This window comes from Ixodes scapularis, unplaced genomic scaffold (assembly GCF_016920785.2).
Source record: "Ixodes scapularis isolate PalLabHiFi unplaced genomic scaffold, ASM1692078v2 PGA_scaffold0__279_contigs__length_252992795, whole genome shotgun sequence".
Taxonomy (NCBI): domain Eukaryota; kingdom Metazoa; phylum Arthropoda; class Arachnida; order Ixodida; family Ixodidae; genus Ixodes; species Ixodes scapularis.
The window spans coordinates 54,273,625-54,289,100 of NW_024609835.1; the positions used below are offsets into that span (position 1 = coordinate 54,273,625).

Consider the following 15,476-nt stretch of genomic DNA (forward strand, 5'->3'; position numbering starts at 1 on the left):
GCAGGCCTCGAAAGACAGGCTCGATGTAAACAGTAGATACAAGGAGATGTTGATTATTGTTACCAGTGGCCATCACCGACTTGTTATGCCTGATTCACTTGGTCTGATTCTGCTTGCGGTTTTCAGTATCGACGTCGACAATCTTAGCTACGGTTCACGCTTTTGCAGTTCGAGCGACGCCGCGACTGAAAATTGCGAGCGAAATCTCACGATGCGAATCAGGCTTTAGCGTACATTCTGCGGCGTCCACGCGGAATGAATCGCCGCATGTCTCATTATTCACGTGAAGTTGTGCGGTATAACGAGCCTCGGTAATTTCGCTGAGGCCGCTCAAGTAGTCAGGCATTGCCAGGAAGACGTAGAATTAACAATTCGAACACGAAAAAGGGCAGGGGGACTCACACCGACGCCGACAACATCGCATTTCAATGGTTTTGTTTATGGGCGACGGCGAGCTTCTTGCCAGCACTCCATGGCGCATGCGCGGCGCCGGTGGCGTCCGCTAGGGGCCCTCCGGTTTGGACTAGTTAGGGTGCCTACATGTTTCCGCCGCTCTAGGACTAGTCATACCTTTCGCCAAGTGTTCACGCTGCACCCCACGCACAGCGAGCGGGGTCAGGCAACACGGCTTTAAAGCCTGCGCGTTACGTCACATGACGTCACGTCCGGGGGTCCGGCACGGGCGCTGACGCGGCACTCGCCTCCTATCAGCGCCCGTGCGGGACCCCCGGACGTGACGTCATGTGACGTAACGCGCAGTCTTTAAAGCTGTCTAGGAGGTGTTGAGTCCGGCAAGCGGAATTTTTTTTTTTTTAATTAATATTTTGTAGTAGGAAGCTCTGGACTGAACACGCCCTGCTCTGTCAGTGACTTTAATGATAAAGTACTAAATTAGACAGGACCTATTTGGATTCTGTTGCGTTACTTTTAGTCTACCTGTAGTACACCTGTTACTTGTCTGCGTAAAACTGGAAGGTGTTTTCAGCTGATCGAGCAGCAGAAAGCGCGGAGAGCTTTCTTAATTAAATGTTGCTTCACGTTTACGGGATTCGCGACTTCAAATAACACACACGTCATCCGGCATTCCGTTCTCCACAAAGACTAAACCGTTCGACTGCTGTCGCGGGAATTGCACCGATGGGCGCTCAAATGACAGTTCGAGGAATCTCGGTAGTGCACTGTGGGTGGCGCACAAATGTTTCGCTGTCGGGCTGATTGTTGAGGAAATTGGGTGAATTAATGGCCCAATCCATCGCTCTTCCGCGGCGTGCATGTCCGGGGTGGGGGCGATCGACGTCCGTCGACTCCGGTTTGCGAAACTCTGGCGCGCTCGATGTTTCGGGGTTGAGCTCGCTCCTTGATAGTAGCGTTGCATGCGCGCGCGGGACCCTCCCCATTGTCGTCTCCGTCCTCTGCTTAGCATATTGCCGAGTTGCCCGGCCGCTGTCTCCAAAAACAACGGCAAATGTTTGTTTTTTTTTTGTTTTTTTTTTTCATTCCGGATGAAGTTTTTGTTTCCCAGCTTCCGCTCGTATGCGGCGCGTGTTTAGGCGGGAGAAAATGGACCTATTTCTGGGTTCCCTCGACAACTCTACTTTTTTCCCCTTCTTATTTGCTCCTTTTTTTATTCGTCGCTGGAACGTGAAATGGGTGTACGCATTAAATTCTTTTGTTTTTTCCCTCTTGCTTTAGGTTGTTGTCGTAACCCGTATATTTTGTTTGGTCCAGTGTATCTTTGCGAGTATGTCGGGTTGAAGGCTGTTTCAACTCGGCCGTTTTCGGGAAGGTGGACTGATGACGTTGCAGAGATCGTGATTTTGTACAGCGATATTCGCATCGGGAGGGAAGGAGCGCTGCTACTACCTCGAAGTATGCTTTGTAGCGCGCATCCCATTGCATGACAAAATGCTCTATGAGGGGGAGGGGGGAGAGGAGGTCCCAGCAGAATGGAAGATATTTGGGGGGAGGGGGGCCATGGGCGCCCCCTCCCCCCAAATATCCAAATATCAAAAACGTGCCTGACATATATATGTATATATACTGTATATATATATATTTCTTAAATTCTTTAGCACGGCATATCGCTAAATCACCTTGAGAGCTGCGCTGTAATTTCGCATTAGAGATTTGTAAACGTCTTTTTTCCTTAATTAAATATCGATATCTGTAAACAACCGTTTATACCCCATAATCGTCGCCGCCTTGTATGTAGGCTCGCGTCCGAATCAATACTATTCAGGTACATTTGAACTTTGCAGAGTTCGATCCGCTCCTGTTTGCTCGACAGGAAATATTCATTAGCCCGTACAAGGGGCCCGACATGAATGGTCGCTCTCAAAATGTCATTGTAAGAAAATTCATTTATTCGATTGGTATACTTGTATACCGGTTGGCGGGACGTGGATCTTTCTCGATGAAACATATTGCGCAGGGGGTACAACACGCCAATAGAACAAATTGAAAACGAGACTCGACGACGATCAATGCTGCAGTGGTGGCGGCCGGGCGGCTGGCCTTTGCAGACGGGAGATCTTCCCGCATTCCCATCGCAGTATCGGTGCAGTCTTGGCGTCTCATGTTACTTCCGTTGTCGTGTGAGTCGCTCGTTCGCCATTGTCTCGGAGACGGCTCCCTTCCTGCGCTAGTCCCCGCGGTCGGGTGTCGCCGCCAGTGGAAATTGACGCCACCCGATCTGCCGCGGCGCTTTGCGGCTGCCCGTCTAAAGCTACAGTGGCAGTTGTTTGTCGGTGTCGAGGGACCGGACGCCCACCGTGCCGCTCAAGGGATCCCTTCTCTGCTGTCTGCACGAAATTTCTCGCACCTTCCACGAGTCGTACGCCGAGCAAAATGTAGGTGCTCATTTTTGTCACGATTTTGGAGGCACTGTAACAGGGTTATTTCATGGCCAAGTTGCGCGCGGCGTCACTTCGTGGGTGTCGATATTCTCTTTATTATTATTGTTTATTATCATTTTTCTTTGTGTTGCAAATTGGGGTTTGCTGTTTTGTTTCTTGCCTAATTCTGTGCTTTGTTTCGTAATGAACCTGGTAGACCCAGAGGCGACGAGAATCTAAAGCGTGAAACACACGTAAGCAGGGGATGTGTTGTATAAAACAAAAATAGAGGTTTAATGCCTAAGTAAGCAGACTTGTAATCCAGGAAGGAGAAAGACTCGCATAGGCGAAACAAGTGAGCAGAAATCGCGCCGCGCCGCAGAGCGGCGTAACCATATATCGATAGCATGACAACTCTCGGTTTGTACTTGCTGGGGTCCGACATGAACTTGCAGTATCTGAGCGCCAAAACCCCGAAGATAATTGAGAAAGAAAATGGAGGACGCTTCACCTTGGCCGTTGAGACTGGAACGCGATAGCGTTATGGGGCCCCTTTAGCATCGCCTTCTCATTCGCTTCTCATGGTTGCCAGTGAGCAAGAAGTGCGGCGGGCATGTCCCAGTCAATGGCTTGTCTGGCCCGCAACCGGAGGGTCGTTAGTTCGAATCCCCAAATGAATTACTTTACGAAGTAAAATCACTTAAGTCATGCGCGAGCTTTATTCGCATTACATATCATGTTTTTTAATCACTTTCATTCCAGGCGTGACCTCACGTGAGCGTTGTGCGTTGTTCAAAATTTCCGTGCGAGGTCACGTGGCTGTGACGTCATGACAATATTGACCAATTAGAATTTTCGCGTCACGCCACCGACGCCGGCTTTTCTGCGACACGAGCTCCTTAACGCTGTCGCGTTAAAATACCATTTGCCCTAGACTATATATTTCCGCGTGCATGACCGAGAAGGAACGCTTCTCCCTAGATCTAGAAGATTCGTGTTTACTCTTGCTCCGAGTGTAAAAGATAAGGAGCTCAGAATTACCTTTCCGAATCAGTCTCGCTGTGTGACAATCACGCAAAAAATGCGTGATTGTCACACATTCTTGTTTTGCCTTACCTATATTTTCTCGCGTATTCCAGGTTGAAATGTTTTAATATTGTTTCGTCCCACATACAAGATACGGAACCCACGTGACTGAGAACGGCAGGAAACAGAAAACGTCTATAGCTCACTCCCAAACATTCTAGGTCGAATATTCGAGATACCGAGTGTAAGGAGCCGACCGCGGCATTACCGACTCATTCAGTCTCGCGCGAGTCGGCTGTCACGCCGACGCGCCGACGCTCGCTGCTGCGGCCTACGCTCACTGCTGCTTACTCGACATTTGTTTCTGGTACAAGTTCGCCGATTAAACCTTTATCTTCAGTCATCATTCATCGTCTCGTCGCCTTCATCCGTGACAATATGACGTGGCTTAGTACAGCGCTGGCACGTCGCAGCGTCAGCGATGGTTGCTGTGGTTACGTTATACTTCGCTCGGCGACGTGGCGCGGTTTTTGCTCGCGTGTTTTTTACGCTTTGGCAGGTCCACTGCTTCGAAATCTTGGTACAGGAAAACATTAATTTCCCAGCGAGGGGACATCTCCATGGAACGTATATTACACGGCCATCTAGAAGATGCTCAATGATAGGCCCCCGACGATTCAGTGACTGCGATCCAAGTGCTATCGTTTCTCTTTTACGAATAGGAGAAAATTATGCACTAACGTATTCAACGTTTTCAACCCGCGTAGCTCGGATAGAGAGAGAGAGAAAACTGGTAATGGGGAGAATAGTGCGCATACTCAGTGTGATCTCCTCGGTTCTCGGAATGCGTGCGTACGGGTTTGAGGCGGGGCGTATAACGAGTTCGGTTTATCCGAAGTCACTCCAGCCGCTCAAGCGTAACCGGAGCCTGGCTCCGACATTCTGCGGCCTGTGGGGCGGTCGGCAGAAACCGCGCGTGCTGGCGCGACATCGGAGGATGTCGCGTCTATCGTGGACGACAGAACCTTCGCTAAATGCAAGCGCTGCCTGCCCCCCTTCACTGGCAGATCGATCATCTTGCGCATCCGTCCACGGTAAGACCATTTTTGGGCTGCTTCGTGAAAACGGTGCGGTATGCCGCCGTGTGTATACCTTGGCGCGTCGCCATCTCTCCGCATTATTCGGATGATTATCTACGTGCCGCTAGGCCTTCAGCGGCTCGCAGATTTGCTTATGCCTTTCGGAACCGCCATCTGTCACGGGGCACCGCTTTTGGCGCACGTGCGGTTTAGTTTTCGTCGCCAAAAGCGTTGTCGAATCGCCAATATCGCCAGCCATCGTGTCGCCAACGCCCTAGCTACGTAACACATGCACGCATTTCACTCCACGTGATGTTATGGTCTGTTTGGCGATTTGGTTCGGGTGAAGCGCTTTTTCACTTAGCAATACATTCACGAGCCGCCTTATTTAAACAACGAGCGCGAAAGCTCGTGCCCCTCTGCTGGTTCGAACAGAGCTGGACGTTCACATAGGCCAATCGGAGTGCCAGAATCTTCCAGGGAACTTAGTCCACGGGATTGTCCATCCGGGGGCCCTAATCAACGCTTGACGAAAAAGTCGGCGAGGAATCAGGCAGCCGTGATTGGACAACGCCGCTCTTGACCTTGTCACCGGCCAATCATAGCCGCCGAGTTTCTCGACGACTTTCTCGCCAAGTGTCCAGATTCAAACCCTATAGCGCACATTAAAGTTACTGGACTTAGCGCACACCAACATACACACACACTTTTTTTTTTTGTTCGGGGACGTGATATTTTAACCATACTAATTAGGGCGTCTAATTGTATGCCTGGGGTAAGCTGAACGTTCAAGCACCTCAGGACGTGAAGGGTACGATAATACCCAAGAAGGTCGACATGTGAAAAAAAAAGAAGAAAAAGGAAAGACACCTGTACCTTATGTTGTCGAGCGGCTTCCACAGCAGGTGTAAGCTAAAGGTATCCTTCAAGGAGCGGGGACCTTTAGTCGTTGGAGGGATGAATCAGACCCAAAGGTTTCCGTGACAAAAGAGCTAGGCGTTTATCGTTTAATTTCCACGCACACTGTATGACGCTAAGGTCCTCTCGAGAACGCGTGCGCCATGCTATCGTCTCCGCAGTACCAATGTTTTCATTCTGCGGAATGTTTCGTTATCTCGAAACACATACGAATATATCTGCAGAAACGTACGTTGTGTCGTGAATACACTATAGGTGACAGAGTCTTTGCGTGTGTGTGTGTGTGCCTGTCCGTCCGTTCTTGCAGATCTTTGCGAATGTAAAAGATCCATGTCCGCCGCTGATACAAACAAAAAATGCCTTTCATCCTCCGATCTAATCTTGATAAATGGTCGCCCCCATCGGCGTGCTCATGTGTAAACTGGGCGTTCACGAGAAAAGAGAACCGTGATTTTCGACCCGGGCAAATAAACTATGCGTCGCAGAAAGCTCGAACTCCCGGTGAGTATGTGACGCTAGCAGTTGGGATAGAACGTGAATCGTCGAAACAATAAATTGTCAGTAAGAAGAAGAAAAAAAACAATATTATTTTATATGCTGACAAGTATTTTTCATTGATATAAATCCCATATACGTCTACAAATGTCAGTTCTCGTTTTGAAGGTTAGGCTTAGGTGGATATCGGCTTATATAGAAATTTCGTCTTTCTTAATTATTCTTTGATGCAGGTAACGTCATATTCTCGAACCTCCACGTCCTATTCCAACTGCTAGCGTCGCATTCTCACCGAGTTCGAGCTTTTTGCCATGCATGGTTTTTTACCCGCGGGGGCCGGCACGAAAAACGCGGTTCCCCTTTGTGGGGAACGCCATGTATTTTGGCTGTTCGTTGGCACAAACATTAATTATTTGACCAGTTAATTATATATTTTGTCAGAATTGGAGCTGTCTAGCTCTACTGTAGTACTTGCACCACAACTACCATTATTTTTGTAAAGATTCTGCGCTTTTGCTTAAAATTGAGGTTTGGACATCTGGACTTTGTTCAACGTACATTTTGTTCATCTGCGTAACATGTTTAATGACCCTGACTTTTTTTTTTTTTTTCATTAATTCAAGAGTTTGATTTTAGCGCTCTGGAAATCGCGTGCGTGTGAGCCTGAAGGGATCGAATTTCGCGGCACGAAACTCGACCCTGTTTAGAAAGAATTGACCGGACGAAACTGGGCTATTGATTTTTTTTTTTTTTTTTTTTTTTTGCACACGACGAAAACTTGTTAAAGAAGCTTCGTCAAATATCCCGCTCACTAAAAATGGGGAGGACTGACGCGACTTGGCTTGCGGTACTGTTTCCGCCGTCGTACTCGCGCGCACAAAGGAGCGCAGCACAGAACAGTACTCATGCCCAAAGAAACGCACGCGTTCTTTTCCCAGTGGCGCCCTCCTATATCCCACGTGCGTTGGAGCAGCTGTTGCTTCTCGAACGCTAGCTAGCACTGGATAGTGGCACACCTGGCACACTGCAGCTTTCCGCGGCGGCTGCTTTTGTCTATGCTGCCGCGATTGTCACGTCTGCCTCTTTGGATTGGCCGAAGTGAGAGGTATACACGGAACTGCGTCAGTCGGTTCTTATCAACATTCTAATCGCACGCCACTCCGTCGAACTCCTCGGGCGCTTCCATTCAGGTAAGCGTCTGGTGGCAGTGCTCGTGAGGAACGCTGGAGATGGAACAAAAATGTAGTTTTTTTTGCAGAGCGCTCCTTTCAACTTCTGCTTTGCGGAGCTGGGCCGACATCACCCATGTGGAAGTCGGTTTGCTCTATGCGACGTGTAGCGCTTGCCCCGTGGTTGTGGACAGCTTGCTCCTCTTCGAAATTGGCCGTCTGTTTCTGTTCTTTGTTGGTTGGTTGGCTGCGTTTTGCTGTTCCGATTGTATCCGGTCACGGCGTTTTGTTTATTCTCGCGATTTCGTGCCGCGCGGTGGCAGAATTCCAAACGCTGCCCAGTGTAGTACGTACACCACAAAACCAGGCGGTCACACGAGACGGTTTTCCTGCACTTGGCGGAAACGCGCTCGGGACGTGAGACATATTACGATAATCTTGAACGCGGAAGCAACTTTTTATCCCTTCCACTCGGACACCCCTTTTATATTTCACACGTGTCTGCGGTGCAAACAAAAACGCGTGAGCGTACAGTTTTGCCTTTGTCAGCGCTTGGCCGCATACTGGGTGGAACGGGCAGTGTACGGATCACGGGCAGATTCGCCAGTTGCCCGAGTGACATCTCTTCCTGCACGACTCCCTGTCAGATTTTACTTGTTCGTAATATACCTGGCATCCCTCTTACCATACATGTGTGACTATAGTTACCCAAGCGGTGATTTTCTCTCACTAATCTCGTTTTGAATAACCCTAGGCCTGCTCCCGGTTGCCTTGTAATGTGGGCAGCGGTACAAGGTTGTCAGCTTTATGGGGCTATTGATTTGGTGGCCCGGATATGCAGGTTTAGAATAGCAGAACAAACCCTTCCCACAAGCCTCTCTGATCTCTCTTCAGCCTATGATATGCTAAAGTGGAAAGAGTGATGGTCTTTGCGGGTGTAGCTTGCCCTCTTTCCGATGAGGGGGGGGGGGGGGGGGGGGAGGATTTGGAAATTCGTTGTCCGTTAGGGCGGTTCAGATAGCTCCGTCGAAAGCGCTTCACTGCAGCGCACTGGTGCGCTGTAGTGAAGCAATAGCCGCGGCGTAGACATTGTGGTTGTGCATGTGTATGTCGCTTCGCCGCAGCGCACCCGCGTCTAGAGGGAAAACGCACTCCTTGATAGCGGGACGGCGCTCACTCATAGAGCGTCGGGTATTTGAGAAAAAAAAAAAAATTGACTGAAATTTGTGAATGCTGGTGTGACAACTCTACCTTGCACTTGAGATAAAAAAAGACTGCAACTAATAATATGGAGCTTATCCTGATGTGTTGTGTGCATAATTAGTCTTTTTTTTAATTCATATTTGAGATTTAATGGACTTTTTTTTTTTTAGTTACCATATTTGTTCAGACCTTCCACTATTTTGGAACACATCCTATACATTTATTTTTATGGCAAATTCTTTATTTAGTTATATCCGGACCTCCCACTGTTTGTGGGCACAATCAGTAAAGTATATTCAAATTAAATTGGTTTGAGCAGTGGAATGGTAGACTGCAAAAAAAAATGAAAGCCGTCTACAACTCCCTGTAACGCAGAATTAGAGCGCAGCTCTTGAGGAGGAGGAGGGAAGGGCACTGGGGGGGTGGGTCAAGTGACCTCGGGTGGCGGGGGGGTCACGTGACAATGCTGATGACGTCATCAGTGACGTCCCTGATGACGTCACTGGTGACGTCATCAGTGATGACGACGATGCAGATGCCAGTGACGTCATCCGTGACGTCACTGATGACGTCATCAGTGGTGATGACGTCAACGGGGGTCACGTGACCTGGGGGGGGGTCACGTGACCTGGGTAACCGTCGTGACTCTCGTGAGGGTAACCGTCGTGACTCTCGTGAGGGTAACGCTAGTAACCCTCGTGAGGGTAACTCTCGTGACCCTCGTGAGGGTAACTCTCGTGACCCTCGTGAGGGTAACTCTCGTGACCCTCGTGAGGGTAACTCTCGTGACCCTCGTGAGGGTAACTCACGTGACCCTCGTGAGGGTAACTCTCGTGACCCTCGTGAGGGTAACTCTCGTGACCCTCGTGAGGGTAACTCTCGTGACCCTCGTGAGGGTAACTCTCATAACTCTCGTAACCCTCGTGAGGGTTACGAGGGTAACCCTCGTGAGAGTAATCCTTGTAACCCTCGTAACCCTCACGAGGGTTACGAGGGTTACTCGCGGTTACGCCGACGCCGACGGCGACGCTGCTCAAGCCGGGAACGGGCGCCTAAGAGCTGCGCTCTAAAACATACAAAAGTTGAGCTGGGATTTTTTGAAGGTATTTATTGCACACATACGTGTTGATTTTACATTAGATGAATCTTTACATACAAAAAGCCATTGATGTTTATAATACTTAGTGGCAAAAGCTATGATGTTTATAATACTAAGTGGCAAAAGCTATGTGTTTTTGTTTAGTCTGAATTAAGGTTTACATAGTTTTATTAAAACCTTTTAGAACTTAAAAAGAAGCCATTTTGGTGCTCGAGATTATTCTCTTCTATCATTATTTTAATGGAAAGCCAACCAAAGGTGTTAATGCTATGTCCTTCATTAGTGAGCACCTTGATTTCATGTCTGATGCTTTTAAGTGCAACTAGCCATCCTTATCTAAACATCTAGTTGAGTGTCTGAGGAAATCAAATTTGCTGTGCAATGGATGCTAACAAGTGGTTGCACAGAAATAGAGAGGCAAAGGAGGCGCTGCCTTTTTAGCTGGCTAGGCAACACGACTCAGCATAACTTGCTATTCACTGTAGAGGGAAAGAGAACGAAGTGTAGGCTTGCACTCTAAAAGTTGTTTTCATAGCTTCAAAATAGATTTTGGCTGTTCCGAAAGGTGCTCCAACGTAACTTGGACCAATCGCATCACTATTAAAAGCTTTGTGCCCCGTAATATTGCCTCTAAGGCACTACAATTAATATTGAATAAAAATGATGTGCAACAAATTGCTTTTGCAGTGGCATAGTCTGAAGGTCTGAATGGTTACCTGAAATGCTTCCTTCTCTGTCTTGCAGAAAACCTACTGCAGCTACATTCATGGAGTCCTCACATAGGACAGCAAACTCTTCATGCCGCTGGACGTGCATTCGATCGGGATTCTGCAAGCAGCGGCGACAGAGCCATGCCTCCACTGCTTCGGTGCGTTCCTGGTTAAACTTTTGTTCTGAGTCGTCAGTGAATAGTGTAAGAAACTGAGGGAGTGACTTTGTAATTTATGCAAAAGAGGTTTCACTGCTCGACATCATTCAGATTGGTTGTAATTGCCTTCTTGTTATGTTAACAGCATTTTTGCTGGCTTGTTATGGGGTTTCGGCATCTTTTTCACTAAGTGAATTCAAGGGCCCTGTGTGACAGCTAAATTACCAGGATTGAGCCTAATTTATTCCAAAAATTAGGGCTTACTTATGCTTCAGTGTTTTTGTTTTCATGGCTCTGTGAAATACTAAAGCATATTTTTATGTGAAGTAATTTATATTTTTTTATTTGGATAGGGGGAAAAGAATTGTTCTCATTTTGGCAACAATATTGGCATAGAGGCATCAGATGAAAAGAGTTGGCATGCTTTCAGCTCTGGGTATAGGAAGGCGATGTTAGCACATATGCCAGCTGCTGTTTATAAACAAACCTTGGGGTGCCACACATGCACGATGTGGTGTGGGCAGGAGGAGTGGCGTTACGCGTTGACCAATCATTGGGATGCATTGTCGTCGGTGCTGGTAAGAGTACCTATGTGCCTCCCTGCTTTCTTGTTGTTGATTCTACATCTCTTTGCTAATGACCTACTACTTGAATGGCCTCAGCCATATGGACAGGGCTCATTACACTGTGAAACATTGCTCGCCGTATAGGAGTGTCTTATTTCTGTGCAGGCAAGAAAATATGGCCTGCTAAAGGCACTACAATCCAAGCGTCATAGGAGCACTCATGTAAGTGTCATTTCTTTTGACTTGGACCTAACCCAGTGCCTCAAGGCTGGACTAAAAAAGAAGTGAAAGAATGTAGTCTTGTACTGCGTTTATTTCTTTTTTCTGTATCATCACTCGTAGTTTAGCTACTTGTCTTGCAAAAAATGTGACATTTTTTTGGTAGGCACAGGAAACTGGGCAAGGCTGTTTTATGGAGAGGTTCATCTTGCCGACGTGGAGCGGCGAATGTACAAAATAAGTTTCTTCCTTCCTCTCTCAGTGTTACAGGACAATGTGTTTCTGGTGCCACGTCTTCCTCTGCGTACTGAGCACGGTGCCCTGCCTGGAGGCCAAGGAAGCCCCCGAGCGCTACCGCGAGCACGAGTACTTCCTGCGCAAGATCTTTGACAAGTATGGCCACAATGGAGTCATGAGCTTCGAAGGCTTTGAGCACCTGCTGGAGAACCTCGGGCTGGCGCAGATCGTTTTCCATGACCACGACCTCTCCCTGCACCGGCCAGAGGGTGCAACGGGCTTCGTGAACCAGCACCCGCACCACGACCACAGCGGGGCCGCCTTCAGAGGTCAGTCTGGCGACGATGGAGAGGGCCACGATCACGAGGACCATCATGGTCACAGCCACAACAAGCGCAGCGGGGATGCACCCGACGCAACAGAAAACGATGTGGCCTCCAGGGTGGGAAGAGGCGTACCTAGTCAAGGTGAGCATGTGCCAGAAAGGACTTGCTCTTTGAAATTGTGTGCAAGGAAAATGTGTCTTGTTTTGTATATATTTTAGCCTTTTTTTTTTAGTTAACGTTCTATATGCATGCAGTCTTTGTCTTCCATTCAAATTGCTGCGAGCATCTATTGTTAGTATTGTTCGCCTCCAGCTGAAAATGGCAGATTGTGGTGAGAGAGGACGCAGGTGTTTGTCACCTGTCTAAACCTAATTTTCTGAATAAGAATAAACCATTGCTACAGTTCTGTTATTGGCATCATTACAGTAGCCTTTAAATTGGTGTTTTAATTTTAGGAACAACAGTTTTTATTGTCTGTTAACGATTTTCGTTCATAACATCAGCCTGATTGGTGTGCTACTATTAAAGCGCAGTGTTTCCGGATAAATCCTAAAAACTCCGAAAAACACCCGCCGGTAAAATTTTGGTCAACTCGGATTTATCCGATAAACTCCGAATACAGTTTGATTAGCACAGAGCCAATGGTCGTGGGATAATTTCATCATAATTATCTTTCAAATCTCGGACCGTTGTCAAAAGGGGTCTTGTCTCTTCTCTTCAAGGTTGATTCAGGGGAACAGGTCGTTCGTTGTACATTCGGGTCACGACAAAAGCCACTCTTTTTGGTTTCCAGTTTGGGCCTTGCAATTTGTGATTTAGAGAAAGGAGAGGGTATGCTTTAGTAACAGTGAAAGCTATGGGCCATAGGGATTGTATAAAATTGGGAGGAGGGACAATTCAAACTCTCTATTACCTCCTTAAAGGCCGACGTACACTTTGTGCTTTCCACTCTTGCCCGCCTCCTCCTTTCCTATATCCTCTCCAGTTTTTATTTTCCTCCAACTTGGCTACCCTCGCAGCTTAGGAAAGGAGGAACGCTAGAAGGATTATCTTCCTTGCAGAAAACCGAGGTTGTATGTCGGCCTTGAACCACTCCACCTCGCGTGGCCGCGGGCTAGATTGATGGAATAGGATGGGATGACTACGAGTATCCTAGCGACTACCTCCGGGAGTTCATTGATTTTAGGGTATCGGCGTTCATCGAAGCACCACTTGTATGTGACTTTTGTCGTGAGAAATTGATATTGCCAATGGCAATGGCACCAATGCCAAATTCAACTGAAGATATTTATTAATACAAGCGCGTTTTCTTTTTTATCTGGCATACATTTACATTCGGTTATTATTTATTTATGTATTGGAATAGGGAACACAGCGAAATTAAACTCCAAATTTCGGAGAATGGGGAATAAAAAAAATATAAACTTTGAATCTTTGGCAAAAAATAAACTCCGAAAAACACCCTCCGAATTTGACGAAAAATAAATTCCGAAAACACAGAGCTCTAGCTATTATACTATTATACTAGCTATTTAGAAAAAAAAAGCTGTGAAAGCTACACTTACGCAGTTTGTTTGGGTGAGTTCCATGGCCAGGGGAACATAGTATAGGAGGCTAATTGTAACGATCAGTTGGGTAATTAAGTAAAATTTGTTAATTAACTTTTTAATCAGTGAGAATATACAGGTTTACAATTAGAAACGTGCTGAGCATCACTAAAACCACTAAATCAACTTTTTCTAGAAGGGGATAACGCAGGGGCAGCATTTTACGGATAGATTTCGGTTTCTTATCGGAGCGCGTCTCTGCGCCAGCAGTCCTCCTCCCGAGTGGCTGAGATGCGCAACACGTGTGCCCACTTCCCTCTATCCTACGAGGGAGGGGGGGGGGGGGGGGGGGGGGGGGGGCTAAGGTGCCTTTGCGCTGCGACCACCGGGTGCGGGACAGTGGGTGCAAAGATGCGTTCCAATAAGAAACCGAAACCTAGAAACGCATCCAAATTTATTGTTTCTTCAGATCGCCGTAAAATACTGCCCCCGTCTTGTATCTTCCCGAAAAGAGTTGATTTAGTGGTTGTTGATGATGCTTAGCAAGTTTCTATTTGGAACCATATGTCTATTTTCATTACTTACAAAGTTAATTAACAAATTATACTTAATTAGCCGACTTATCGCTATGATTAGCCCCCCTATACTATGTCCCCCTGGCTGTATAACTCACCTGCACAAAACGCGTAAGTGTAGCATTTTCATCTTTTTTTAAATAAGTTTGTAAAGCTTAAAAAAACACCCTGAATTTCGGAGAAAAGCTATCGGGGGTGCCCCAATGAAATGCAAACGACCAAGCACGTGGCCTTCAATACATGCTGCACTCCCTGGGGAACTCCAGGGTGAGGCAGGGGTTCTCCAGGCTCGTGTCAAAGGCCACTCCACCATTCGCGTTCCATTGCAGCCCGATAGTACAAGCCAAATATTTGAAGTGCAGTGTGCTCTGCACTGTTTGAGAGATTTTAGGGTTTTAACACATCTCAACATCTCTTCCCTCTGTTTTTTGTTACTTCAGAGCCATCAGTCAAGGCATCTTTCAATGCTACAGGTCTTGTGGATGTACCAAACCCTACTCAAAAGGCTACTAGCATCACCTTTGAAAAGGTTAGTTTTTCTAGGTTGTCACCACATAAAAATGGGCAGATCTATACTACAGGTACCTCACACTTTTTTTCGTAACACAAAACTTGAACTGTAGTCATTCTATATTTTGTTAACTTGTTAGGTTTTGTTTGCTCATATTGCTTAGGTTGGACAATGCAAGGCGTAGATCTGTATACATTGTAGTACAGTCGACTCTCATTACTTCAATATCCGTTAATTCAAAATTGCGGATAATTCAAAGTAACATGCAGATCCGATCCTATGCGTCTTTATAAGAGGGAACTCCTGATAATTCAAACTTTGCTTTATTCAAACAAATTTTCAGCCCCCCTCGAGTTTGAATTAATGAGTGTCGACTGTATTGTCATAGATAAAAAGTTAACCAACGACAGAAATAGAACTAGTTTAATGAGATTACCATTAAATACCGGGAGAGCGTCCACCCCATTTTTACTGAAAACTGGGTTACCAATTTAGATGGGCGCTTGTCCGGTCAAATCGGGTGGTTAATATATAATTTGCAGAATTCCCAAGTTTGCAAAATGTACCGTATTTGCACGAATATAACGCGAGTTTTTTTCCGAAATTACGTGCTCCAAAACGCACCTCGCGTTATATTCGGAATCGAGTTCAGCCACGAGGCGCGCGAGTCTGGAGAAAGCCAGAGGAGAAAGTCATCCCTCCGGCTCAATGCAAAAGATCCAATGGGAAAAGAAGTGGGGGTGTGGAGGGCCATTTTCTAGCCATTGGGCCACGTGAAGGGGCGAATAGAAAACATAAAAAAGC

General features: G+C 47.0%; 1 protein-coding gene across 4 annotated transcripts in view; it reads left to right on the top strand.

The window, feature by feature from the left end:
• Positions 1 to 15,476, top strand: part of LOC8035458 (zinc transporter ZIP10) — a 110,830-nt gene that overhangs the window by 70,736 nt on the left and 24,618 nt on the right. For 3 of the 4 annotated variants that reach the window (XM_042288479.1, XM_042288483.1, XM_042288481.1), the window contains exons 2-5: positions 10,568 to 10,691; positions 11,423 to 11,479; positions 11,739 to 12,180; positions 14,602 to 14,690. In XM_042288479.1, coding sequence (XP_042144413.1) covers positions 10,590 to 10,691; positions 11,423 to 11,479; positions 11,739 to 12,180; positions 14,602 to 14,690 — 690 coding nt within the window. In that variant the 5' untranslated portion in view covers positions 10,568 to 10,589. Of the gene's footprint in view, positions 1 to 7,437; positions 7,543 to 10,567; positions 10,692 to 11,422; positions 11,480 to 11,738; positions 12,181 to 14,601; positions 14,691 to 15,476 lie in introns of those variants that run through there. The other variant, XM_040504916.2, reaches the window with a different exon arrangement.